The 26,034-nt window shown below is 44.1% G+C and overlaps 1 protein-coding gene across 9 annotated transcripts in view; it reads right to left on the bottom strand.

Annotated features, from left to right (window-relative positions):
* The window catches only part of SAMD12 (sterile alpha motif domain containing 12), a 190,173-nt gene that overhangs the window by 93,635 nt on the left and 70,504 nt on the right, over positions 1 to 26,034 (bottom strand). The window contains exon 5 of one of the 9 annotated variants that reach the window (XM_088675860.1): positions 18,719 to 18,780. The exons of 6 other annotated variants lie outside the window; for them this stretch is intronic. In XM_088675860.1, the coding sequence (XP_088531986.1) occupies positions 18,734 to 18,780 (47 nt within the window). In that variant the 3' untranslated portion in view covers positions 18,719 to 18,733. Of the gene's footprint in view, positions 1 to 18,718; positions 18,781 to 22,960; positions 25,866 to 26,034 lie in introns of those variants that run through there. 2 more of the 9 variants (XM_088675861.1, XM_088675858.1) reach the window with 2 other exon arrangements.

The raw sequence follows: 26,034 nt of genomic DNA on the forward strand, positions 1-26,034 counted from the left end.
AGTCTCCTCCAGCACCATAATTCAAAAGCGTCAATTCTTTGGCGATCAGCCTCCTTTATGGTCCAGCTCTCACTTCCATACATCACTACTGGGAAAACCATAGCTTTAACTATATGGACCTTTGTCGGAAAGGTGATGTATCTGCTTTTTAAGATGATGTCTAGGTTTGTCATTGCTTTTCTCCCAAGAAGCAGGCGTCTTTTAATTTCGTGACTGCTGTCACCATCTGCAGTGATCAAGGAGCCCAAGAAAGTAAAATCACTCACTGCCTCCATTTCTTCCCCTTCTATTTGCCAGGAGGAGATGGGACCAGTGGCCACGATCTTGGGTTTTTTGATGTTGAGCTTCAGACCATATTTTGTGCTCTCCTCTTTCACCCTCATTAAAAGGTTCTTTAATTCCTCCTCACTTTCTGCCATCAAGGTTGTGTCATCTGCATATCTGAGGTTGTTGATATTTCTTCCGGCAATCTTAATTCCGGTTTGGGATTCATCTAGTCCAGCCTTTCGCATGATGAATTCTGCATATAAGTTAAATAAGCAGGGAGACAATATACAACCTTGTCGTACTCCTTTCCCAATTTTGAACCAATCAGTTGTTCCATATCCAGTTCTAACTGTAGCTTCTTGTCCCACATAGAGATTTCTCAGGAGACAGATGAGGTGCTCAGGCACTCCCATTTCTTTAAGAACTTGCCATAGTTTGCTGTGGTCGACACAGTCAAAGGCTTTTGCATAGTCAATGAAGCAGAAGTAGACGTTTTTCTGGAACTCTCTAGCTTTCTCCATAATCCAGCGCATGTTTGCTATTTGGTCTCTGGTTCCTCTGCCCCTTCGAAATCCAGCTTGCACTTCTGGAAGTTCTCGGTCCACATACTGCCTAAGCCTGCCTTGTAGAATTTTAAGCATAACCTTGCTAGCGTGTGAAATGAGCGCAATTGTGCGGTAGTTGGAGCATTCTTTGGCACTGCCCTTCTTTGGAATTGGGATGTAGACTGATCTTCTCCAATCCTCTGGCCATTGCTGAGTTTTCCAAACTTGCTGGCATATTGGGTGTAGCACCTTAACAGCGCCATCTTTTAAAATTTTAAATAGTTCAGCTGGAATATCATCACTTCCACTGGCCTTGTTATTAGCAGTGCTTTCTAAGGCCCATTTGACTTCACTCTCCAAGATGTCTGGCTCAAGGTCAGCAACCACAATACCTGGGGTGTATCTTTCTGGTATAATTCCTCTGTGTATTCTTGCCACCTCTTCTTGATGTCTTCTGCTTCTGTTAGGTCCTTACCACTTTTGTCCTTTATTATGGTAATCTTTGTACAAAATGTTCCTTTCATATCTCCAATTTTCTTGAACAGATCTCTGGTTTTCCCCATTCTATTGTTTTCCTCTATTTCTTTGCATTGCTCGTTTAAGGAGGCCCTCTTGTCTCTCCTTGCTATTTTTTGGAAATCTGCATTCAGTTTCCTGTATCTTTCCCTATCTCCCACACATTTTGCTTGCCTCCTCTCCCCCGCTATTTGTAAGGCCTTGTTGGACAGCCATTTTGCTTTCTTGTATTTCCTTTTCCTTGGGATGGTTTTCGTTGCTGCCTCCTGTATAATGTTACGAGCCTCCATCCATAGTTCTTCAGGCACTCTGTCCTCTGTTCAGGCACTCTGCGTGAAATACCCCTAACTAAAGCTCCACTGACAATTGCCGGTTGAGCTTATTCTATATCCAAGGAAGTGAAGTGGCTGATCAGCAGGTGTCCTAACCTAAACCTTGGCTTGAAGCAAGTTTGGGGTTAATTTCTGGGGATGTCACTATACAGTGATAATAATATTTGAATTTACTTATTTTGGTGTTTCTAACTTTAAATATTTATAGATTCGTTTTAAACATGCCCAGCATGCCTTTCCAACTGTCCAGTCTAGTCTTCAAGGAAGCTTGAAACATCAAAACCAACAATAGCACTGGCGTTGCACAAAGACCCTGTTGGCGCAAGGACTTCTTCTTTTTTTCCTAAGTGCCCCATGCACCCTCCAATCTACTCCAAGAGTTCCCCCTGAGCCCCAGAACAGATTTGGAGAGCTGAGGGTGTGGGGAGAAGAGAGGGCAAGGTGGTCCTGTCGCACAGGTGGAAGTTTTTGCACAAATGGGATGACTTATTGGGATATATGTTTTGGGCTAAAACTGGAATCCTCTCTAAATACGCCTGAGATTGCCAAGACAAATAAGGACAGCTTAGTCCCTAAAGGATAACCATGGTTAAAAGACCTAGACAGTCAGTTTGCAGTCCTGACACCCAGGACCAAAGAGCCGCCCTACTTCCCAGACACTTTGTGAACCGTTGTTTGGTCATAGTTATGCTTAGGGAAGCTCAAATCTGCAAATCATTTGTTTCGCAGTTTGGGGAAGGCTCACTGTAGCGTTCCATCTCATTGCATTTAATCCCTCTCTAATAGCTAGCATCTATTGCTGTGCAATAGATGCTCCGCACAGCAGCATGATAGGCAAAGACCCAGGAGAACAACTCCAGGCACAGCATGGATGCTGCAGAGGTTTCCCCAGGACCCATGTAATGCATACACCTTTAAACACCATCTCCAGATAATAAGGTCAATAAAATCCAATCTAATACAGATGCAATGTTTAAAACATTAGTACAAGCAGCTCTGCGCTGCTCTAATAGCTTTCAGCTCGGCGTGTCTCACAACATTAGGGAACCTGAACCCTCCCAGCAGCCTTGTGACAGTAGGGATCATCTATCATTGCAGCAAGGGGGTGGGTGGGTGGGGGGTGAGAGCTTAAGCTATTTCCCAGATTCATAGCTATCCAAGCAATCTGCCAGAATCATTGATACAAGGTTAACTATACAATCATTCTTCTGTATAGGTACTTTACTTGAAAACACACTTTTCCTCTCTTGGAAACTTTGCTGTCATCCTCCTTTGATGCAGACAAGATGCATTATGGTGTCATACTTGGCTCCTGTTGGGTGCAAGGCAAGAATGGAGGAGGAGACAGGGAGAGGCAGTCCATTGTCAACCAGAGCAGAGCCTCCAAGTTTCTCAGACCAAGTTAATAAACCTGACCTGGAAGAGCCAAGGGTGTCACTATGGCTGGTCTAAAAACCAGTGGGGCTTTTACTGCATTTAGCTCTGACATCCCTGAAGGAACCTTTGGCTCTTGAGATGTTGTCAGACTCCAGCTCCCATAAGCTCTGGCCCAAGGCCAGGGATGATGGGACCCGAAGTCCAGCAACATCTAGAGCAGTGTTTCCCAACCTTGTGCCTCCAGCTGTTTTCGGACTACAATTCCCATCATTCCTGACCACTGGTCTTGCCAGCTAGGGATGATGGGAGTTGTAGTCCCAAAACATCTGGAGGCACAAGGTTGGGAAACACTGATCTAGAGGACACCAGCTTTATCTCAAGTCCTGAGAGATGACAAACTTCGAAAGGATTATAAGTCTGCCCATTTTAAATATTAATTTTGAGAAACAAGTTTATTCACCAGATACTCTTAAAGTTATCTGTACTTCTTACATTGCACACCATTGTCCTTATCTGGTCACTCCATCCAGTCAAGCAAAAACTACACTGCCAACTAAAACGGTGACAGAGAAGGAGAGCTCTGAGTGGAAGCAGCTGCCTTGTTTACTTAGCAAAAGCTCAGTAAAAAGCATGTGCTAATTTGATATTCATTGCCGGGGGGGGGGGACCCCAGAGAACATTGTTCCAGTTAGGGTACAGACATTAAGAAAATGTGCATTTCATGCAAGTCAAATTACATGCTTGCTACAAGATTCCATTTATGATGGAACTGTGGAGCTTAATTTGTCTCATGCAGGGAAAGAAAGGTCAAAGTGGTTTTATTTGTCCCGCTCTCCCCAACCAAGAAGGAAGCTTTCCCATTAATTTAATAACATGTGCTTCTTGCTGGCTTCCCTTCTCCAGAATTTCACCTTGGGAGCAAGTTTGCTTTAAGATGGGGGGTAGACAAATTACAATAAACTAAGAATACTCAGGGCAGATTCGAGAACGAAGAATTGAACAGCACCCACTTCCACCAGCAAAGAATCTCTTCAGCTTCCTATTTCCACCTTATTTTCAGTGGACTTGCTGGTTTAAATCTTTGTGGACTCACTGGTCCAAATTTGCAGGCTTGAGCAAGTAACACTCTATGAGTGTAGCTCAGCTTCAAATACTTCAAAGCACTCCACCCTGAGCACATGTGAGGGAGGACCTGCTGGAACCAATGTGTGGCCCCCCCAGGTGGTAAATCACTGAACTGCAGGTAGCAGCCCAACTGGCTGACCATGGGAGTCCTTCTAGGCAGAAAGGACTTGGTATGCTCTGTTGCATTCCTGCTTTCATTGGGCGGGGCTTCTAGCTTGCTCCTCCACTCTCCTGGTTTCCTCCTTAGGTTCAGTGTGGTGTAGTGGTTAAGAGCGGTAGACTTGTAATCTGGGGAACCGGGTTCGCGTCTCCGCTCCTCCACATGCAGCTGCTGGGTGACCTTGGGCCAGTCACACTTCTTTGAAGTCTCTCAGCCTCACTCACCTCACAGAGTGTTTGTTGTGGGGGAGGAAGGGAAAGGAGAATGTTAGCCGCTTTGAGACTCCTTCGGGTAGTGATAAAGTGGGATATCAAATCCAAACTCTTCTTCTTCTTCTTCTTCATTTAAACATTTGAGGATTCTTATTTTAGAGAAAAAAATCAGCAAGAGGGGACATAAAATATTAATAGAAATGGAGGCTCAAGAAGATCAGATAAAAGAGGTGTGGGAAAAGGTATAAATATATTATTATTATTATTATTATTATTATTATTATTATTATTATTATTATTATATAACAGGGCAAATAGATAGTCACAGCTGGGGGAAATTATGGGAGAAACGTCCGTCAAAAATGCTATCTATAAAAATAAAAGAAAATTATTATAAATTGCTTTGGAGATGGTATTTAACATCAGTCGGATTAAATCAAATAAACAAGGAATATTTGGTGTTATGTTGGAGGGGATGCCAGGAAACAGGGAATTATGTCCACATGTGGAAGTGGTGTAAATATGTACAATTTTTTTTGCAAAAGGTGTGTAAGGAGATAGCAGAAACCACTGGGTTAAAGCTGACTGGAAGTGCAGAGGTAGCACTATTATCAATTTACAATGGGGTGGGAGGGTCGCAGGCTATGAAGGACTTGCTCACAAATTTACTGACAGCTGCACGCATTATTATAGCTAGGAAGTGGAAGTGGCAAGCTGAATATAAAATGGAAGAATGGTATAAAGTGGTGTGGGATATAGCTATTAATGATAAATTAACATGTGCCACTAAGCTAAGGCGGGGAATATGCAGAATGAATTATTTTGAGGAGATATGGAGGGTGTTTGTAGAATTTGTACTGTTAAAATGGAAAAGGGTCATACCATCGCAAGAGGTGTTGAAATTTTGGGAGGTTGGATACCGTAGTTACAATGGAATGGTCTCAGTGGTGGGGTGCACATTTTTATTCTTATTTATTTATGATTATTACTTTGTCAAAATATTTATGATTTACTTTGTTAAAGAAAAAAGATGACAGCAAAAAAAGAAAAAAGAAGAGCTATTATTGGGTGAATTATGGCAGCAACATAAAACCATGGCTTATTCATCAAAAAAGAAAAAGAAAAAAAGAGGGGACATAATAGAGCATCGTGTGGAGAAAGTAGACAAAGAAATTTTCCCCTCCCTTTCTCAAAATACTAGCGCTCGGAGCAATCTAATGAGTAGCAAAACAATCACCCCCACCCCCAAATCCTCCATATACTTATTTATTTACTCAATATACAGGCAAAACTCAGAAAATTAGAATATCGTCAAAAAGTGCATTTATTTCAGTAATGAAACTTATTATTTTTTATTTTCCTTTTAATTTTTACAAATGCTTTCTTTTGGAAATCCCACAGTAATGAAACAAATAGTTACAATAATGCAAAAATAAACATCGCTATGGCATTTCATTATTTACATTCCATTTATAATTGACCTGCCTAATTTCAAATAATTACAATTACAACAAATAAAGGCTTGACATAGGGTATCTTGCTTTGCATGTCATGCATCTATCTCATATATTGGTTTAAATAAATGCACTTTTCGACGATATTCTAATTTTTCGAGTTTCACCTGTATATCCCTACCCTTACTCCCAAAAGAGCCCAGGGTGGCAAAAACAAGAGATAAAATAATAGATCACCTTAAGATCATAGAATCATAGAATCGTAGAGTTGGAAGAGACCGCAAGGGCCATCCAGTCCAACCCCCTGCCGAGCAGGAAACACCATCAAAGCATTCTTGACATATGCCTGTCAAGCCTCTGCTTAAAGACCTCCAAAGAAGGAGACTCCACCACACTCCTTGGTAGCAAATTCCACTGCCGAACAGCTCTTACTGTCAGGAAGTTCTTCCTAATGTTTAGGTGGAATCTTTTTTCTTGTAGTTTGAATCCATTGCTCCGTGTCCGCTTCTCTGGAGCAGCAGAAAACAACCTTTCTCCCTCCTCTATATGGCATCCTTTTATATATTTGAACATGGCTATCATATCACCCCTTAACCTTCTCTTCTCCAGGCAAAACATACCCAGCTCCCTAAGCCGTTCCTCAATATATGTGCAGACTGGGAAAGAACTAAACTTAAAAGGCTTCTTGGAAGAGGAAGGCCTTCAGTGGGTGCCAAAAAGACAAGAGAGGCAGCACCTACAGCATTTAATCTTCAAGGGGTGGGAATTGCAAAGGATAGGTGCTACGGCGCTAAAGGCCCAATTCCTAACAGGACCCGTGGTCAGGGATGATGGGAATTGTAGTCCCAAAACAGCTGGAGGGCCAAGTTTGGCCATCACTGTCCTAATAGGATGGCATCTGCAGGAGACCCTCACCTGCAGAACACAGTGATCAACTAGCTATTGTAAGAGGTAGTTGTCCCAAGAGGTATCCTGGTCCCAAGCTGTGTTGGGCTTTAGTAACTCCATCAAGCCTAGGGGAACTTACTGGTTAGATTTGCTCAGGAGTGGCTAGGTTGAAAATGGAAGGAGGGCTATTCTGCATTACTTAATCCAGAACATTTTTGGCTCTGCCTGCCATCAGCATGTGGCCTCTTACAGGTGCCCCCTGAGGGAATGCTGGTCCTCAGCAGAAAGAAAGACTGCCCTTCCTCAAAAGGATTATCATCTGGCCAATCCAGAGCCTTAATCCTTTCTGCCAACTGCATACAGTACTAGTTTCTCAGATTGGCAGATGGCGAATGTAGCAAGCAAATGTCATATGCCAGGGCTGGCTATTGGTCCCTCTGGCCCAGAACTGCCTAGTCTGATTGGCAGTGGTTCCCTAGGGTCTCCGTCAGAAGGTTCTCAGCCCCCAATCGCTTGCTACCTGATCCATGTCAACTGGAGATGTCATGGACTTCCTCTAGGACATGCAAAGCAAATGATGTTCTCTGCCACTCAGTGATGCCGTGAAGGCTTTGGAGTTCTATAAAATACTGGGCCTACCTTTGGGACAATAATGCCAACAGAGCAGTACCTGTTCTGCTACACTTCAGGCTTCAACTTCACTGACCTCAAGGTTGAGGGACCCCAAACTGGAGGGGACACCCTCCCCTCTAGGCCCTTGGCTCTGGGTCCAGACAGAAACAGCCTCAAGGCTGTCCCCCGATACCCACTCTGACAATGACAATAAAGCAGCCCGTCCCTTAACTCCGGCAAAAAAAGGGAAGAGCGCAGGAAGGTTTGCAGGCCTGGCCCATCAAAACAAATAACTGCGTTCATGGACAGCTTCGATCGACCGTCAGCTGATGAAACATGCTGTACAATGAGACGTCTGCTATTAATGCGGCGTGGCTCTCTGGCTGTAGGGAAGCATGAGGATACAGCTGCTGAAGACTGATGTGAAATTAAAGAGGGAATGAAATGTGTGATCTTATTTAATCACACCTGGTGCTTCAATTTTTCAATAACAGCACCCTGCTAGACTGTGTCAAATCACTTTTGCAAAGGGGGGGGGTTGCGGGAATTGATGGCAAAATGAATTAACTGTTTCGCCGTCCTCAACGTTGATGGCGAACAAATGCAAAGCAACAGCTTGGTGCAGAAAGGACTGCTTCTGACTTCAGGCTTGCGCTAGGCTAGCCATGCCTTGCAACATTTTAAAGATCTGACTGCTGTGAGGGGCTCGTTCCCATAATGAGGAGCCGCAGGTTATCGCCCCTAGGGAGGACGTCACTGCTGAGAAGGCTCTCTGCCGGGTTCCCTGTAACTAATATTATTAGTTCTGTGTTACTTATGGTTCTAGGTAATTGGGAGAAAAGGCTTGCTTAAAAAGAAGGAGATCTGATTACAACCCATGCTTAGGAAGTTGTTGTAACGGATTAGCCGTGGATGGAAGATTGATTACACCCTGGATTAGAAAGAGTTAATCCACCTCCAGTTTAACTGACAGCGCATCTTTAGGAGGCGGATGTGCCTGGTTTAAAAAGGAGGGAATAACCATTTTCACAGTCGGAAGAGGAAGAGGGGGAGTGTGGGGACGAAGAGGGAAGAAGGGTGTGGGGCCAGGATAGTGGTGGTTTAGGTTAGGCTTAGGATAACTTGAAGTTAAAGTCGGACAGAGTTAATGTATAACTGTAACTAAGCTTGTAAACTTATGCATTGTTAAGAAAAGAAAAACCTATGTTCTCAAGAAAACAAAATTCATCTCCTTTTTGTGCCAAAGAGTATCGTCTTGGTTATTCCAGCAGCGTATTAAAACTCACAGAGGTGGAGACTCAGAAAAGGGCAAAACTTACCTACCGTAAGGAAAAGGGGATTGTTTGTGTCCTAGAGTCACACAGGAAGGGCAGTATGGTGAAAACCTAGAGTGCCACAAGTTTGCCAGGGTGATATGGCAGACTGATACAGTGGGGATCTGAGCTGAGGGAGTCCCTGTTTTGTAGGCAAGAGGTTGTTCATTCAAATAGCCCTGAGTGTTTGTGAGATCAGGCCACGAAACCCCAGAATTGAGGGGTTTATTTTAAGGCGTAAGGAATTGAGTGGGGGTTGCTTTACCCCTGTACCCTTTCGTCTCATAATCTATTGGCAACATTGGCGAGGGGGTTCGTCACAGTTGTCACAAAGACTGGCCCGTTTCCTTCAATACTCATAGGGCAGCAGTGTGCAAAAATGCAGAGCTGAGGGAAAGAAAACATGCCACAATACTGATGATGATAATAAGTTGTGTTCAGCCAAGTCCTACTCACTGTCGATCCACTGAAATTCATTGGCTTAAGTTAGTAATGTCCATTAGCTTCAATAGGTCACTTTGAGTAGGACTAGTCTTGAATATAGGGAAGACTTACTGAATTTCATGGACACAAGTTACGTCATGTCCATTAATTTCAATGAGTCTACTCTGAGTAGATCATCCAATACAGCCCCCTGTGTTGTGACTTGGGCGTTTTTTGTTTTGTTTTTACAGACATTGTGTTTTTACTTCTTAGGTGTTTGGGTTTATATTAAATGCCAAATATAATTTGTTTCTGGAGGCCTCGTGCTGTGCAATTACCCATGTCTCATTGGTTAGGCAGACACTGTATCTCAAATGGTCTGCCCCACATACTAATAAATCACTTTCTGTAATAGACAGCAAGGTGCTTTCTCTAATGGGGGTGGGGGAGTGGGATGGTAATTGTGGTCAAATGATTCATATAGATATATATATTTCCCTGAAAAAGAGGAGGGGGGAAATGTATGGCTTTCAGCTCTTATGTGTGGCATTGTTTAAGAAGCTGTAAGGTAATTAAATTAACGTTAACTCATCTTTGTATAAAAGAAACAGACAGGAAAGCAGAAGACTGAGGGGAGGGAGAAACCTGATAGGGTCTGTACATTTCCCTATCACCATCATAATGGCATTAGAATACAAAATCAGCACAAACCATTTTTCTTCTCTTAGAGACTCTGGGACTTGAACGGAAAACCTCACAGACTGTTGCTGGGACCAAAGGAGCCAAAGGGAGTATTTGTGCTCCGTTATAAGATCCTTCTCCAAGTACGAAAGGGAAAAGAGATTTGCAAGGACCAGGAGACACAAAGCCTCTGAATTAGCAAGGAAACTAGCAACCTTTGCTTTGAGCTTTTGCCTAGTGTAAGATGTCTTGAACTAGGGCCCAGCTGCCTTAGCCTCTGCACTTCTTATTCTGGCCTGATATTATTGCTGCTCTGCAATGCCCACCCAATCCTCGAATATTAACAGCACCTCAGCTCAGCTAGATCAGGTAATCTGGAGAGCTAGTAGAGTCCAGGATGACCATAGACAACTTGTCTTGGAGGTGCTTCCTCCATTCAAGCAATGTGTCAAGGGAAACTGCTGCTCTGGAGATGTCCTGTTGCCCCTCCCTCAGCTATGCACCTCCCTCTGACGCTTGCCATCAGCATGACATTGGCTTGGGATCTAACTGTGCTTTTTTGGGGGGGGGTCTCACTGCTGTAGGGCTGTTTGAATGATGTTTTATAGTGACTTCTGAATTGTTCTATTACAGTATTTTATTCTATTTTTACTGTAAAGAGCCTCGGGAATTTGCCTGAGAAGCGGCTTAAGAATGACTAAACTAAACAAAAACGCGACACTCCATACATATCAGCAATTTCCACACTTAACAGCTGGTCACTGCTACGCAGGCAAGCCAATTAGATAATAAGGCTTTGCCTTGCAAGGCATACGAAGGGGAAGGGGGAAGGAATCGGGTGTGTTTAATCAAAAGGAAAGAAACAGAAAAGAAAGAACTGCATTCAAAAACCAGAAAGGTCACCATACGGAAAATGATGTGATTTGAAGGTCACATTTGCATGCTGCATTTTACATCAGTGCAACTGTCGAGAGCTGCATCGAAATTCGAAAAAAAAAATCTTGCGACTTTTGTGTCTTGCCTACGTTGCAAGCAGAATTGTCGCCTGGCCAAACTTTTTCTAGTCCAACCTGTAAAACCATGTTTAGTCAGGGCCTAACGAGATATTTGCCTCCTGCTCCTTTCCTTCTGGCAATGGCAATTGGCAAGAGTGTAGGAACGCTGCATGCAAGAGCAAACTGGAGAACAACGAAGCACTTGCAGAGAGAGGCGGTCCTCAAAATGTGCTGGACTCAGTGGATTCATGGTTTCAAATCAGCGGTGGAGAACCCATAGACCTCTTTTGGTGGACTCCAACTCTCATCAGCCCCAGCCAGCATGGCCAATGGTTATGGATGATAGGAGCTGTAGTCCATTGGCATTGAGAGGGCCGTGGGTTCTCCACTCTTCCATTAAACGGAGCCCAGAAGGTAGCAGGAGCCAGTGTGATTCCCACAGAACTGAAGCTGTTTTACCAAGCAACTTTCAAACTTTATTTTTACATCTGCACCGCAACTTTCCCTAAAGGAGATCAAAGTGTCTCTCCTCCCAATTTTATCCACACAACAACTCTACTATGTCATACATTTTGGGGTTATATATTGAAGACCCTGCGGTCTCTGGATGAAGAGCAACATAGAAATGTTAATGATGATAACAACAACAACAACAACAACAACAGGATGAGAGAATGTGACTACCCCAATGAGCTTCATGGATAACTGGGGATTTGAACCCTGTCCTCCTAGGTCCTAGTCTAACCACTGCACCACATTGGTTCTCAAGTGCCTGGATAGCTCAGTTGGTTAGAGCGTGGTGCTGATAACACTAAGGCTGCAGGTTCAATCTCCTTATGGGGCAGCTGCATATTCCTGTATTGCAGGGATTGGACTAGATGATCCTCTGGGTCCCTTCCAACTCTACAATTCTATAAATGTTGCTGCGTATTTGGGGAAACCTTGGTAAACTAAATATTCTTCATCACAAAAGAGAAGGAAGGTTTAAACAGGGCCAGTGTTAAACAGGTTGCAAACTTTCTAGGCTTGCAAGGAGGATGAGGATACATAGTGCCCAGAAAGCAGGGAACAACAGACACCAACAAAAATCTTGAGCAAGTTACAGTTTCGTTGAAAACTAAAGCAACATACAAATCTGCTACAAACAACTAAGACTGAAGTAACATGATAGCAAGGCCTAATTCTCCGTAACCGTGAGTTGATGTTGAATTAAGAGTTATTGGCTTTAGTTTGATAGCGGTTAACAATTCTCCGGCTTCGTTCCTACGTTCCTATGCATAATTACATAGGAGTAAATCCCATTGAGCTCCATGGGCACTGATTGTGAATTTGATTGTGCAATTAATGTTTTAAGAACATACACTTGGAGTGATGTTTCGAGGCCTTAGTGGAACCGTGAGAAAGCAGGGAATGTTTTATATGCATCTGGCTTGGAATGGCATCAGCAGCTCAGCCCTGGTGGAAACAGAAGCATTTGTACGTATACTACCTCGGACGGCATAAATAACCTCCCTTCCATCTGGTAATCCTGCTTGCTTAAAATTAAAAGGCGGGTCTCCTCTGTTATTTCTGGAGCATTCATTGCATGAATGTAGTATGAATCGATATCATATATGCTCTTGCGCCTGCAATATTTGGCATCGATTGGGAGGTATAGAAAGTCTCTCTGTGTGTCTGCGTATGGTTATAATCCTGTCAGTTTGTTAACTTTAGTGGAATACAAATTAAAAACATAAATATAAGCCTCAAACACAATAGCCCTTTAACTGTTTTTGTTTTGTTTTGCTAACTTGCAAAAAAACAACAACAACATTGATTTTACATAGAACTTTTAATATTCTAGGTAAATGGTTTAGAGGTTATGCATGAAGTGGTGTATAACACCTGTCAAACAAACAAACAAACAATGATACTGGATCAATTTCTCAGAAATCTATGCAGACAAGCCACCCGTGGATGCTCAGAAGACTCTGGAGCTACCCATGGAACATCATCAGAAAAGAGATATTTTACCCCTTTTGCAAACCTACCATTTCACGGCTTTGTAATTTTAAACAGTTTCCAACACTTCACGGCCACTAGCCTTTTATTGGTTGCAGCATGTAAAGATCTTGTTTTGACTCCAGTTGCTGTGCTACTTAATACCTGGAGTCCACTTGCATTGAATCTTGGCTTTTCTGCCTGTCAGAGGCGTACAATAGGTCAGAAACATGTAATTATGCATTTTAGGGGGGTTGTTTTCCAAAACGAAATTGGCCCACTCTAAACTGCGGTATCATTTCTTCTTTGGACACCCTTTGTATTTTTCAGGAGGATAGGGTCATAGTTTCTCCACAAGGAAACCCGGACACTGATGAAATATAATGATGCTATAAAAAGAGCCTTGAGATGGGGACAGGCCATATAGCTCAGTGGAACAGCACAGGTTCTTCATACAGAAGGCCAAAAGTTCGATCCCTGGCAACTCTTTGTAAACTGCTTTGAGGTATTTTCTAGTGGTGTTAAAAATTTAAATAAATAACACCCAGTATCGGAAGTGACCCAGGCGGCTGTGGAAAGGCAGTGACTGCTTAAAAGCAGCAGAGCACCCTTAGGCAAAGCTCAGATTTGCTTCCCTCCACACTTGCTTTCCTTGAAAACTAGGAAATAACAACCACCACCACCACCACCACAACAGAATAAAACTTCAAACATTAAAAACTTCCCAAAACATGGCTGCCTTCAGATGTCTTCTAAAAGTCGGAGAGTTGTTTATTTCCTTGACATCTGATGGGAGGGGGTTCCACAGGGAGGGTGCCACTACTGAGAAGACCCTCTGCCTGGTTCCCTGTAACCTCACTTCTTGCAGTGAGGGAACTGCCAGTAAGCCCTTGGCACTGGACCTCCGTCTCCGACCTGAACGATGGGGGTGGAGACGCTCCTTCAGGTATACTTGGCCAAGGCCATTTAGGGCTTTCAAGGTCAGCACCAACACTTTGAATTAACTGTGCTCGGAAACGTACTGGGAGCCAATGTAGGTCTTTCAGGACCGGTGTGATATGGTCTCGGGGGCTGCTCCCTGTCTGTCACCAGTTTAGCTGCTGCATTCTGGATTAGTTGTAGTTTCTGGGTCACCATCAACGGTAGCCCCACATAGAGCATAATACTCGTGGCTGCCCTGACAAGTTTCAAGTTAGCTCGAAGATGAAATTCTTGGATTACCCTTCTCTGCTCACAGGATCAGGAAAATAAGTATCTCCCATGCTGTACCAGCTCATGCAAGGACGCTACTTATAAGAGCAGTTCTTTCTGTGTGTGGGAGAGCAGGTGCAAGAACATCTGCCCAGCTCTAAAGAATAAGACACCCACTTTTTTTTGGGGGGGGGGAAATAACATGATGTTGCTTCCTGCTTGGAAAAGCACTTTCTATATATGATATGTGTGTTTGTGTGTGTGTGTGTGTGTGTGTGTGATGCTATGCAGTTATTGCAGGATAATTATAGGTAAAGGTTATTTTAAAAAGCCCAATTGATTTTAGCAAGAGCAATGTCCTCCAGACTGGTCAGTGTTTATTTTCTAGGGAGCTCAGACTTACCCTAACTTCCACTTGACAGTGAGTGTGCATACACAAAAAGCTGGATAAAAGCGTAAACAGTAAATTAAAGATATGATTAAAAAAATTAAATGGTTCCTGCAGAAAGCATCAATGGCAAGTGCTTATTAACTTACATATTACAATGTGCTGGCATGGGAACCTCAAACCGGCTGCTGAACAGGCTTTCTAAAGAGATAATATCTGGGTTTCAGTAGTCAGACCCTCAGGTTTAATTACTGTTTGGGTTTAAAACTTTGAGTTTTTCCTGAAGCTTTGTGTAGAATACCTGACTTTCGATGCACTAATTGATGGTGTGGTGCCCGAGCATACATTGGTATTCAAAGAGGGTTCTAATCTGGCTGATCTATTTGTTGATGTTAAGAATTCGCTTTCACTTTCCTGAATAGTTATGTCAATACAGTATTCATTTTAGTAACTTTTGGCCAATAGGCTGGGGGAGGCTGACATTAGCATTCAAAAATGTGGTCACCCAACCTGTAGCCTATTCTAGCACCTTATTTTGCTTCATGTTTGCACCAAGCTTATCCACAGTCTGAACAGGGCTATGCACCCTCAGATGACTTCTCTGCATGAAACCAAGCAGTCAGTGTAGTCTTAATTCAGTGCTATTTTTCCAGAAAAAGGTGCCAGAACTCACCACGAATGCCTCCCTTGTTTTCTTATAATGGCAATGGCACCGACCTGAGAGGTGCTGGAACTCAGTTCTGATGAGTTCCCACTGGGGGAAAAGAAAAGCCCTGGTCTTATTCATAACGAATATTTACAATTTTAATAATCGTAGGCAGGCCCTTGATTGAAGAATTGATGCTTTTGAATTATGGTGCTGGAGGAGACTCTTGAGAGTCCCATGGACTGCAAGAAGATCAAAACTATCCATTCTGAAGGAAATCAGCCCTGAGTGCTCACTGGAAGGACAGATCGTGAAGCTGAGGCTCCAATACTTTGGCCACCTCATGAGGAAAGAAGAATCCTTGGAAAAGACCCTGATGTTGGGAAAGATTGAGGGCACTAGGAGAAGGGGACGACAGAGGACAAGATGGTTGGACAGTGTTCTCGAAGCTACGAACATGAGTTTGACCAAACTGCGGGAGGCAGTGGAAGACAGGAGTGCCTGGCGTGCTATGGTCCATGGGGTCACAAAGAGTCGGACACGACTAAATGACTAAACAACAACAACAACAACAACAACAACAGCAACAACAAGGCAGGCCCTTATTTTTATAAAAGGATGGGGGGAATCCGTACACTATCAGAAAAACAAAAACAAAGGACTGCTGAAAATTTGACCCCATTTGGCAATCCCATCCAACATGGCAGAAAGGACATTGAACATACCTGCCCACGTACAGATCAGTCTTAGCCACTCTTATTAACGAAGACGAAAAGTTGCTGCAGAACACAAACTTTGAGTACTACAGTGACAATTCAATAGAGAGGAGGAATGCCAGCAGACAATGAAGAATACTCGAGGAATACTAAACGCAAATGGTAGCAAAAAATACAATAGCAAGTAAGGAGAAAGGAAAGGAGAAAGGAAATCAATGCGGAAGAGACCTACTGCAAAAGAATAAATATTTCAGCAGCCGCAGGAGCTCGTTATCTTAATTGGGTGGGGGTACAAGGGTTGCAATCCTAAATCTCCTTTCTAAAGAGACCCTGGGATTTGGCTTCTGACTAAACAAGTATAGCAGGCTTGGAGGACCTGTGACCCACAGGATGTGGCTTGACTCCAACTCCCATCAACCCCAGCCAGCACGGGCAATGGCCAGGGATGATGGGAACTGTAGTTCAAGCAATAGCAGGAAGGTCACAAGGTACAGCATCCCTGGATCACACACGGTTCCTTGCTCACATTGCATATACCTATCGGTTAACCGATGCCCCTGCCTATTCTAAAAGTGATGACGGCAACATTTAAGCTCAGAATCCCTACGTCACAGATTGATTTAATCGAGGTGTAGTGGAAGTAGGGGAAAAGCTACATTAAGGCAAGTTGCAGAATAAAAACGGCATCGCCACAGAGCTTGGTTCTATGTATTAAGTTCACGTTGATGCCCAGGGCAAAGAAGCAGGTGCAAGTAAGTACACAAGCTTTCATTATATGTAAGGATCTAAATCACTAAATTTCTACTGTTGCTCGTTAAGGTGAGATGCAAAGAAAAGTGTTGTTGTTGCTCTCATTGTTTTCTTTAAAAGGTTTTCCGGTGCAGGATATGTGTGATTTGTCAGCTGAAAGCAAAACCCAAGCATATACTGAAGACGACAGCTGTGGGTCCAGCTGCAGAGAGGGGTGCAGTTTCCTTGCACTTTTTACATGCAAAAGTGGCTGCTAAAATCCAGCCACTATCCAACAGCAGACAGCCTAGTCCACGAATCCACATAGGCACTTTTATCTCTCTCCTGGTCTATGGATGTTTGATACCTGGATTCCCCTGTGAAGAGGTAGGGGAGGGGGCACAGCCAAGACCGTCCCCCACTGATCATGTATCTGGTGGGGGGAGCGAGGGAAGCACCTCCACCCCCAATGTACGTAGCACCCAGTGCCGGATTTACGTATAAGCTAAACAAGCTATAGCTTAGGGCCCCACTCTCTTGGGGGCCCCCATAAAATTTAAAGGCAAAAAACCTGGATGTACATTTCCAAAATACAGTATAGGATAAAAACCAAATAAAATAAAACCTACATACAGCAGCAGTGTTTTGTGCTGTGTAGGCTCCTATGATGTAAATAATGGGCCCCGCCTGCTAGCCTGCTCCCTAAAATATCATTTAATAATTATTTCACTGTTAATATACTTCAGGCTTCCTCAACCTAGGCCTTCCAGATGTTTTTGGCCTACAACTCCCATGATCCTTAGCTAGCAGGACCAGTGGTCAGGGATGATGAGAACTGTAGTCTTAAAACATCTGGAGGGCCGAGGTTGAGGAAGCCTGATATACTTCTTCTTAATTGTATTTCACTATTAATATACTTCTTCTTAATTGTATTTCAGTTCAACAATTACTTTGATAAAATACATATTTTGTTATATGCAAATGGCTTTAGATACCTATTAGGTCCATAAATTACCATATAGCATATATTCAACACAAAAAACAGCGGCAATTTGTTGTTGACAAAGGACAGCTGGACATATAAAGGGCCCCATTACCTTCAGTAGCTTAGGGCCTCATCAAACCTAAATCTGGCCATGGTAGCAACCATGGCCTGTGCTTTTGACTGACATGTGAAGGAGCTTGACACATATCTTGGTGTATGCATGTGGAACTTCAGTGGCTGGGCAGTGTTCACCGGGGGCCAGGGCTGGCCAGAACAGCCCCCTTCATGCATTCTTCCACGCATGTGCGCAGTCTGAGCCCTACAACTGACCATCTGGTGTAGCTCATCGCTAGCTCACACCAAGTTAGCAGCCCCTCTTTTAACCATGGTTAGCAGTAACATCAGTGAAAAGGCAGCGCTTCATTGTGGGTAATACGGGTAATGGAAGGGAGGGGGGACAATTTGAATGCAGGAGGGGAAAGTTTTCTATGTTTTTAGTGGTTTTTATTTTTATCCAGTGCTTTTTTCTGGGGGGACGGGGACGGGACGCAGGGGTACCCATACCCCTAAACATTTTGTGAATCTAACGGGAGAAGAAACTAAAACATTTAAAAATGTTAGTTTCTTCTCTAGCATCAGTTCTGTTGAATAGCACAGTGAATCGTCAGTTCCGTTGCTATCCCCCAATGGCGGCCTCATTTCCCGTCACGGTGTTTCCTGAGTCTCAGACGGAGGCGAGCGTTTAATGTGTGAAGCAGTGTGGAATGTGGATGTGTGGTGTTTTACTGATGAAAGTCGGGAAGATGTTAGCGCACACGACCTCATGCCCATATGGAAGTTACTGTGAGTTGTCAGCTGTGTGATGTGAGGTAATGCATGTTCTTTATACTTTTGTCCATTTACTGTATGTATTTTCCTCGATTTGAACTATAAAATGGTGATTTTCTTCGAGTCAAAATTAGAGTACCCCTAAACATGTTTTTAAAAGAAAAAGACACACTGTTTTTATCTGTAAGCCTCCTTGAGGTCAGGGGGGGAAAGCGGGGTATAAATAAATATACAACAACAACAAGAACAACAACAATTTATGTAGGCATTAATTGCAAGCAACTTTGGGAGCCAATCTTGGCTGTATATCTGTGGGGATAGGTGGACACACACACACACACAAAACATATATTCACAAATAAATAACCAATCAGCCAGGTTTACAGACGCTGGGAGCCTCTTTCCAGGGAGTTTCTCCTGTGAGAGAACATTAAAATGTGTAACGTGGCCCCAGTTTTGAAGGTGGGAGTGCCTGCCAGCTTTCTCTCCAACCCCATTAAAAAGAAAACCCCAAACGCAACGCCAACCAAGCCGCAGCATTACAGGTTTTATCCCACGGCCATATAAACTGGATTTCTGCCAAGTACACAGATGAATCCAATTTAAGCATCTAGCACTGTATGTACAATCCCATATGGTGGGGAGACAGCACATAAAGAGCTGTCATTTAATATCTCATGCTACAAAAGCCAAGCGACACAAGAAGAAAATCAACAACTCATAAGCTCTTAGAGGAGGGGGACAAAAGGAAAGGAAAGGGATGCATTCCTCCCCCCACCTAAAAAGAAAAAAGAAAAGACCCCACCCTGTAGCTACTGAAGGGTATACTTGACCGGACCTTAAAAAGAACAGGATTATAACTGGCTTCAGAAAGGTATTAAGCAGAATCAGGGAGGCATTGCTTTCCTATATAGTACAAAATAAAAGTTCATGAGCCTTATTTCCCAATTAATCTTCCCTTCACGTCTAAGAGCTAGTCACACAAGCTGAGGTGGCAGACTCTGGTGGGAGGTTTTCCAGTTGTACCAGTTCAAACTGCAAGTAGCAACTGTGGCGTAGTTTTGAAATGTTTCCCCTGATTTAAACACACACACACAGAGACACACACACACACCACTTGCATGGGGTGAACATAAGACGCGCCCTTCCCCTTACACATCTACCTTATACATGGCTTATGTACCTCAGTGTTGCTTCCTCTGACTGGCAGGGGCTCTTTCAGGTATCAGGCAGGCAGTGGCATAGCGTGGGTTGCCAGTGCCTGGGGCCGCAGGGAACGGTGGGAGAGAAGGGAAGTGGACGGAGTACGCGTGCACATTCAACTGCCTAGTGGTGTCTGCGTCACCCAGGAGATCACAGCCACAGAGATACGAAAAGTCGCTCCGTTGTCTGGAGAGGTCACTTCCAGGTTCGCATGGAGAAGCCGTTTTCAACAGAGCCCAGCAATGGAAGAGCGAAGCTGTATTGTGGCGGCAACGGGTGTTGGAATTTTGCACCGCTAACAATTTTGCGCCCTGGGCAACCGCCCCTCCTGAAGGCAGGAATCTCTCCCAGACATACCTGGAGATGTTGGAGATTGAACCTGGGGCCCCTTTGCCCACGAAACACGAACTTCACAGCACTTCCTTCGTCCTGGATATTACTGAAGAGCACTAGCAAAGTAGGAAAGAACAAAAGTTGCCTTGTGCAGACCCACTGGCCCATCTAGCTCAGTGTTGTCTACTGTGGATGGCAGTGGCTCTCCAAGATTTCAAACAGGGGTCTTTGCCAGTGCAACCTGGAAGTGGCTGGCGATTAAATCTGGGGCCCTTCTACATGCCAAGATTGTGCTCTAGCACTTCAGAGGCAGCCCCTTCCTGCAGGACTGCAGCACTCGCTGGGTTTGACAAACCCCTCTCCTTCATGTGCTAGTTTACTCGCAAGGAGTACTTTACAGAAGTGAGCATTCGATAATGTCGCACGCACACAAGTGCAGTATTTATTGATGCACTTCAGAATCCCACCACCTCGTTCTGCTTAATGTATCGAAGGATTCCTGTGGAGCCTCGCACTCCCAGGACTGAGGCGGCAATCCAATCTCATAACCATCCGCAGCTTTGTAAAGTGCCACTGGAGGTTCTGCAACAATTTGCACTGAGCAGGTGCATAAAAATCTAATTAGCTGCCTCCTATGGTTCTCTCACTGGAGGAGAAAGCAGCCGTGTTAAACCTTGCAATACTTAGTCCTTCAGAAATGTAGGTACAAGTGGTTGATATTCTCTTAAAGGAGTTTCAAACCTTCTTCAAAAAAAGAGGAGGAGGAGGGAAAGGGAAAAAAAAGTGCCATTTACACTTAGGTGTTTCACAATGAGTTTTATTCCCCAAATGTAGGCAACTGAGGACAGGATACAGTGGTGCCTCGACTTACGAATTTAATCCGTTCCGAAGGCACCTTCATAGGTCGAAAAATTCGTAAGTTGAAAAGCGCCATTGGAAACGCGATTTCCCATAGGAATGCATTGGAAATGGAAAAATTTGTAAGTCGAAGCAACCCCATCTAAAAATTCATAAGTCGAAAAAACCCTATCTAAAACCGCCGCGGTTTCCATTTGGATGTCGAAAAATTCGGTTGTTGAGTCGTTCGTAAGTCGAGGTACCACTGTATTGGTATTTTAATGGAGGATGAGCTATTCCGCAGAAAGTTCACGAAAGTTTGCCCAGCCTTTTTCAGTGATAGAACTGCTGTTAATGAAGGATTTCAACGATGACTTCTGCAACTTTCTCTCTCTCTCTTTTAAATGTGTTATCTCTATATGGCAGTTTTGGGCAATGTTCCATATGAGAAACGTCTCAGGTTTTGTTGTTGCTGTTTAAACACACACTCAGCCTGACTTTGTATATGTGAGCCCAGAGAAGAGAAGGAAGCGAGAGAATATGTTCCTAAGCCTGGGAAGTTGCTCCCAGTATTAAAGTGGTTCTCAACCTGGGGCAGGTAGGGATTTTGGAGGTAGAAGGAGAGAGAAACACTTCCAGGGTTATTTTTAAAGAGCACAGACACATCCAGGCACACACCCCATCATTCTGCTATTTTCTTGAATTTCTCAAGCCCTCTATGTAAAACTAAGGAACTGTTAGTTGCTGAAGCTGGGGAGGATGTTTGTATGTGTGTGTGTGTGTGTGTGTGTGTGTGTGTGTGTGTGTGTAGGGAGAATATTTTAAGAAGATAAACAGTTATGCAAAAGCGTTTCCCCACTTTTTTGCCACTGGTTTATTTCAGGAAGATAATTGGCTGCAAGTAAAAATGTTGCCAGCTCCCCTGAAATTTCCTTAGAGAGGAAGAGAGAGAGATAATTCAGGAAGATATGGGCAGCAAGTTAATGAAAGGATGCCCCCCCTGGCTCTCCTGAACATTCCCCAAGTCGCCCCAGGGTGCCATGGCCACACTGGTTGAAAACCAAGGCATTATCCAGATAATTCACAGTCTCTCCTTCTCCATGGCCAACAGGGCTCTCCTAGCCTTTGTATCTGGCCCTCGGGACTCTCCCTAGGCCAAAGTTTAGGACTAGAGAAAGAGACAGAAGCGCGCCGGGGGGGGGGGATATGATAAAGGGAAGGAGAAAACCCCAGCTCTTTAAGACGACAGGGGTTCCTATTGTCTGGCGTCAAAACAACTCACCTGCCAATCACAGCACTGACTACGCTCACTGGATAAAAGCATGGAAAGGTGGGAGAAGCCAATGTGACTCATCTCATAGAAATCACACAGAGGGTACCTGCACATTTTGTTTCACAACTTTATTTATAGGAAAGCTAGAAACATACTTTAAGAAAGAAATCTGAGTCTGGGGCCACTACTGGCTGCCCGCCCAATACATCAGTACTTCCTGTACCCATCTCTTGTCAGCCTTGCTCCCAATTTTTCGTCAACAGAATACCTTACCTGATAACCGAAGTGCTATTGGCACCAACCACATCAATCGGTCCCTAATCACATCCTCTGCCACTCTTAAAAATCAAGCCAGCCCAAGCTTTGTGTTGCTATGTCCATGTGGAGCTGCCGCGAACATGCGCCAAAAAGGTTTGTTTGTATTTTCCGTGTTTTCCTTCTCTACTCACATTCTGCAGAAGTCTCAGGTTACGTCCTTTTAAAAATTAATGTTGCTCCATTCAAATAAAAGTGCATTGCTAATGGCTTTTATGCTTCATCTGACAGAACACCCTTCATTTGTTCATTTACACGCCGGCAGTCAACAGTGTTATGAAAGACCTTTTATTGCCGAGATGTGTGAAGATCTACAGCATCTCATGGAAGGAAAAGATTTGTTGTTGTTCTTTTTTTTTTTTAATTTGACATGATCATAAAGCACAGAACCCATACTGGCCTTTTTATTATGGATCCAGCAATAATTAATAATTTCAACAATATCGGCTTCTCCTTCAGATCAATAGTGAGGAATTTTTCCCGTCAGAGTTTGCATTGATGTAACTGAAATTGATTTACTATGAATACATATATTGACAGGTTTTTAACTGTGACCTTCAGGGTAATATATTACTGTGGGCTTTGCAGTTAAAAAGTTCCTTCATTTATACAGAAAAGAGTTCAGAGAGAGAGAGAGAGAGAGAGAGAGAGAGAGAGAGAGAGAGAGAGAGAGAGAGAGAGAGAGTTCAGAGAGAGAGAGAGAGAAACCCACCTCTCTGAAGTTTACTGTTTAATAAAACGGCTGTAAAATATTTACACTCATACCTAAGAACAGAAATGGATCTGAAAATTTGCCCTTTTGGTTAATAATAATAATAATAATAATAATAATAATAATAATAATAATTTATTATTTATACCCCGCCCATCTGGCTGGGCTTCCCCTGTCACTCTGGACGGCTTCCAACAAACATTAAAATACATCGAATATCACAGATTAAAAACTTCCCTAAACAGAGCTGCCTTTAGGTATTTTCTAAATGTCAGGTAGTTGTTTATCTCTCTGACCTCTGATGGGAGGGTGTTCCACAGGGCGGGGGCCACTACCAAGAAGGCCCTCTGCCTGGTTCCCTGTAGCTTTGCTTCTCGCAGTGAGGGAACCGCCAGAAGGCCCTCGGTGCTGGACCTCAGTGTCTGGGCAGAACGATGGGGGTGGAGATGCTCCTTCAGGTATACTGGGCCAAGGCCGTTTAGGGCTTTAAAGGTCAGCACCAACACTTTGAATTGTGCTCGGAAACGTACACAAAACCTTCTCAATGAAATTTCATTCAAAACGCTTATTATTTCTGCATTTGTGCTTTGCCAGTGTATGAATATATAGATGTAGACAGAGAGGTGTTAGTCCAGGTAAAACCAGCAAGGTCATAGCATGGTGTTAAGCCACATGCTTTTGCATCCAGAAGGCTCCCTGGTTCAATCCTGAGCACCTGCAGTTAAAAGAACGTCATGGGCTGCAAAGGGTCTCTGCTTCATCATTACCAATTGGAGCAGAAAGTACCAGGTTATTTCATTGATTTTTTTTTCATTTAGCTGCCCTTCAGTAGAACTTTCTCAGTGCATTAAAATAATACAATGAATGCAGAAAAATCACTTAAACCAAGAAAGCTGATGGGGGGATGGTAAGCAAATAATAATAATAACAGTGCAGTAAAATTCAGCAAAATGGATAAAATTGCGTCACTTATCAGCTCATACTACGTGCTGGAATGTGTGGGCATTTAGAAATGATTTTGGTTCATGCTGGAATGACTTAAATGGAAAGCCCGGACTTTGAAGTCATCTTATTTTACTTGTTATTTTGTAGTATATTTACTGTTTTTAATTAGCTTTTTGTAATTTTGGATTATGCGGAATGCTTTATCTGAGTGGATGTAGCAACCGAGTAATTTCGCTGTTCCCGCAAGGGGACAATGACAATAAAGATATCTTATCTTATCTTATCTTATCACCTGACCTGGCACCTGGCGAGGAAAGTGGGTTGCAGCAACTGAGAAGAAGACCCTCTTCTGCATCAGTTGTGTAGTGTTTGAGGGACTAATTATTATCTGAATAAGCAACAGCCGATTCCTCTGTGCTAGTTCTTCAGAGCATTTTGATCTCTTCATTCCATTCCCCCCCCATTGGGTCTGAGCCAGAGACTTGCATTTCACAAAGCTCCTGGCCTGTCTCCAGACTTCAGAAGTGTCAAGGCTAACACACTTCCAACATATACAGTCATGAACGCATGAAGCATGAAAGAGGGGATAAGCAACTCCAAATGGGCAGGGGCATGAGGAAGGCAAGCACCAAGGAGCTGCAAGTGGCAGCAGCTCCCAGCACATGATGCTGTGGAAGGTGGACCAAGACTCATAACAAAAGCAGAATCCTCCTGCTTCAGCCCACCACCATCAGGGCTCCTGGGTGCTTCACGCGAGTAAGAGGCTCCAAACTCTGTAGGTGGTTTTTTACAGAGTTTTATTATATAGCATATGTACAACACAGAGCTAAAAGTCCATGACTATTCAGTCTGAGTCAGAATCCGGAAGTGCTGCTCGGCGGGACTTTCTCCAGCAACGTATCGTTGGCGCCCTAAATCTCCTCCTCTGTTCCCGGCGCTTTTCTCCCCTGCGTAACTGGGGTGTGTGTGTGAAGGGACAACATTCCCCTCCCCTCCTGAGCTGCTCAGTTGCTTTTCCCCAGAAACCTCTCCTTCTGCGACGTTGCGCTCTGACACTCCCGACCCCTCCTGTGGCTGGTCTGAGTCAGCAGCATCCCTCTCCTCCTTCACCATCTCACTGGGCTCTTCCCTGCTCGGGAGCCCTGGCACCGCTGGACTGGGCTCTCTGCTGACCCCTAGTCCCGTGACAGCCCCCAAGGCATGAATGAGCATGCGCACACACATGGACAACCCTGTTTTGGCTTTCCTCCCGAATGAGGAATGTTAGGAACATCCAACTCTCCGCCCTCTAAACTTTGCTTTGGTAAGTCAGCCACAAATCACACTTTCAGCTTGGCGGGACCTCTCCAAATATTGAGGAGGAGCCGGTTGTGGTCTATGCGGTGAAATCGCTAGGGAAGCAGACCCTAGGAGGACTGAAAACAGTGTGGCTGAGACTACAGAGGCCCCAAGGTGGGAAGAAGAGACCTAGGGAAGAGGAATGGCAGGTGAGAAGAACCAGCTACATCTCTCATGTTGGTCTCTCACCATAGCACTGATGGGGGTCGTTTCGGGGTGGGTGGCAAGTGCAGCAGGTTTGGCTCAGGTGTCCTCTTTCCAAAATGTAGCAGCAGAGGCAGCAGCATCGGTGGTGGAGGGGTCGTCATAGAGGGGAGAGAAAGCAGGCATGGCATGGCAGCCGAGCACACACAGCAGTGCAGGAGCTGCCCACTAAGGGTGGAATCCCACTGGCGGAGCAGCACACAGCAGAATCCAATTCTTCTGTTCTGTACAGTATGGTGGCAGTTTAAACCACTGAGCCTTTGGGGCTTGCTGATCAGAAGGTTGGCGGTTCGAATTCCCGTGATGGAGTGAGCTCCCGTTGCTGTCCCAGCTCCTGCCAACCTAGCAGTTCAAAAGCATACCAGTGTCAGCTCTCTTTCTCAAGCTCTGGGTGGAAGACCTTTCATTGCCTACAGACAGCCACCCAATCTTAAACAACTCCTCACCCACAATAATACAACCACCAGACTTAACATGGAAACTGGTACCACAGCCTGCAATAAACCCAGAT

The sequence above is a fragment of the Zootoca vivipara genome, chromosome 8 (genome assembly GCF_965207765.1).
Source record: "Zootoca vivipara chromosome 8, rZooViv2.hap1.1, whole genome shotgun sequence".
NCBI classification, from domain to species: Eukaryota; Metazoa; Chordata; class Lepidosauria; order Squamata; family Lacertidae; genus Zootoca; species Zootoca vivipara.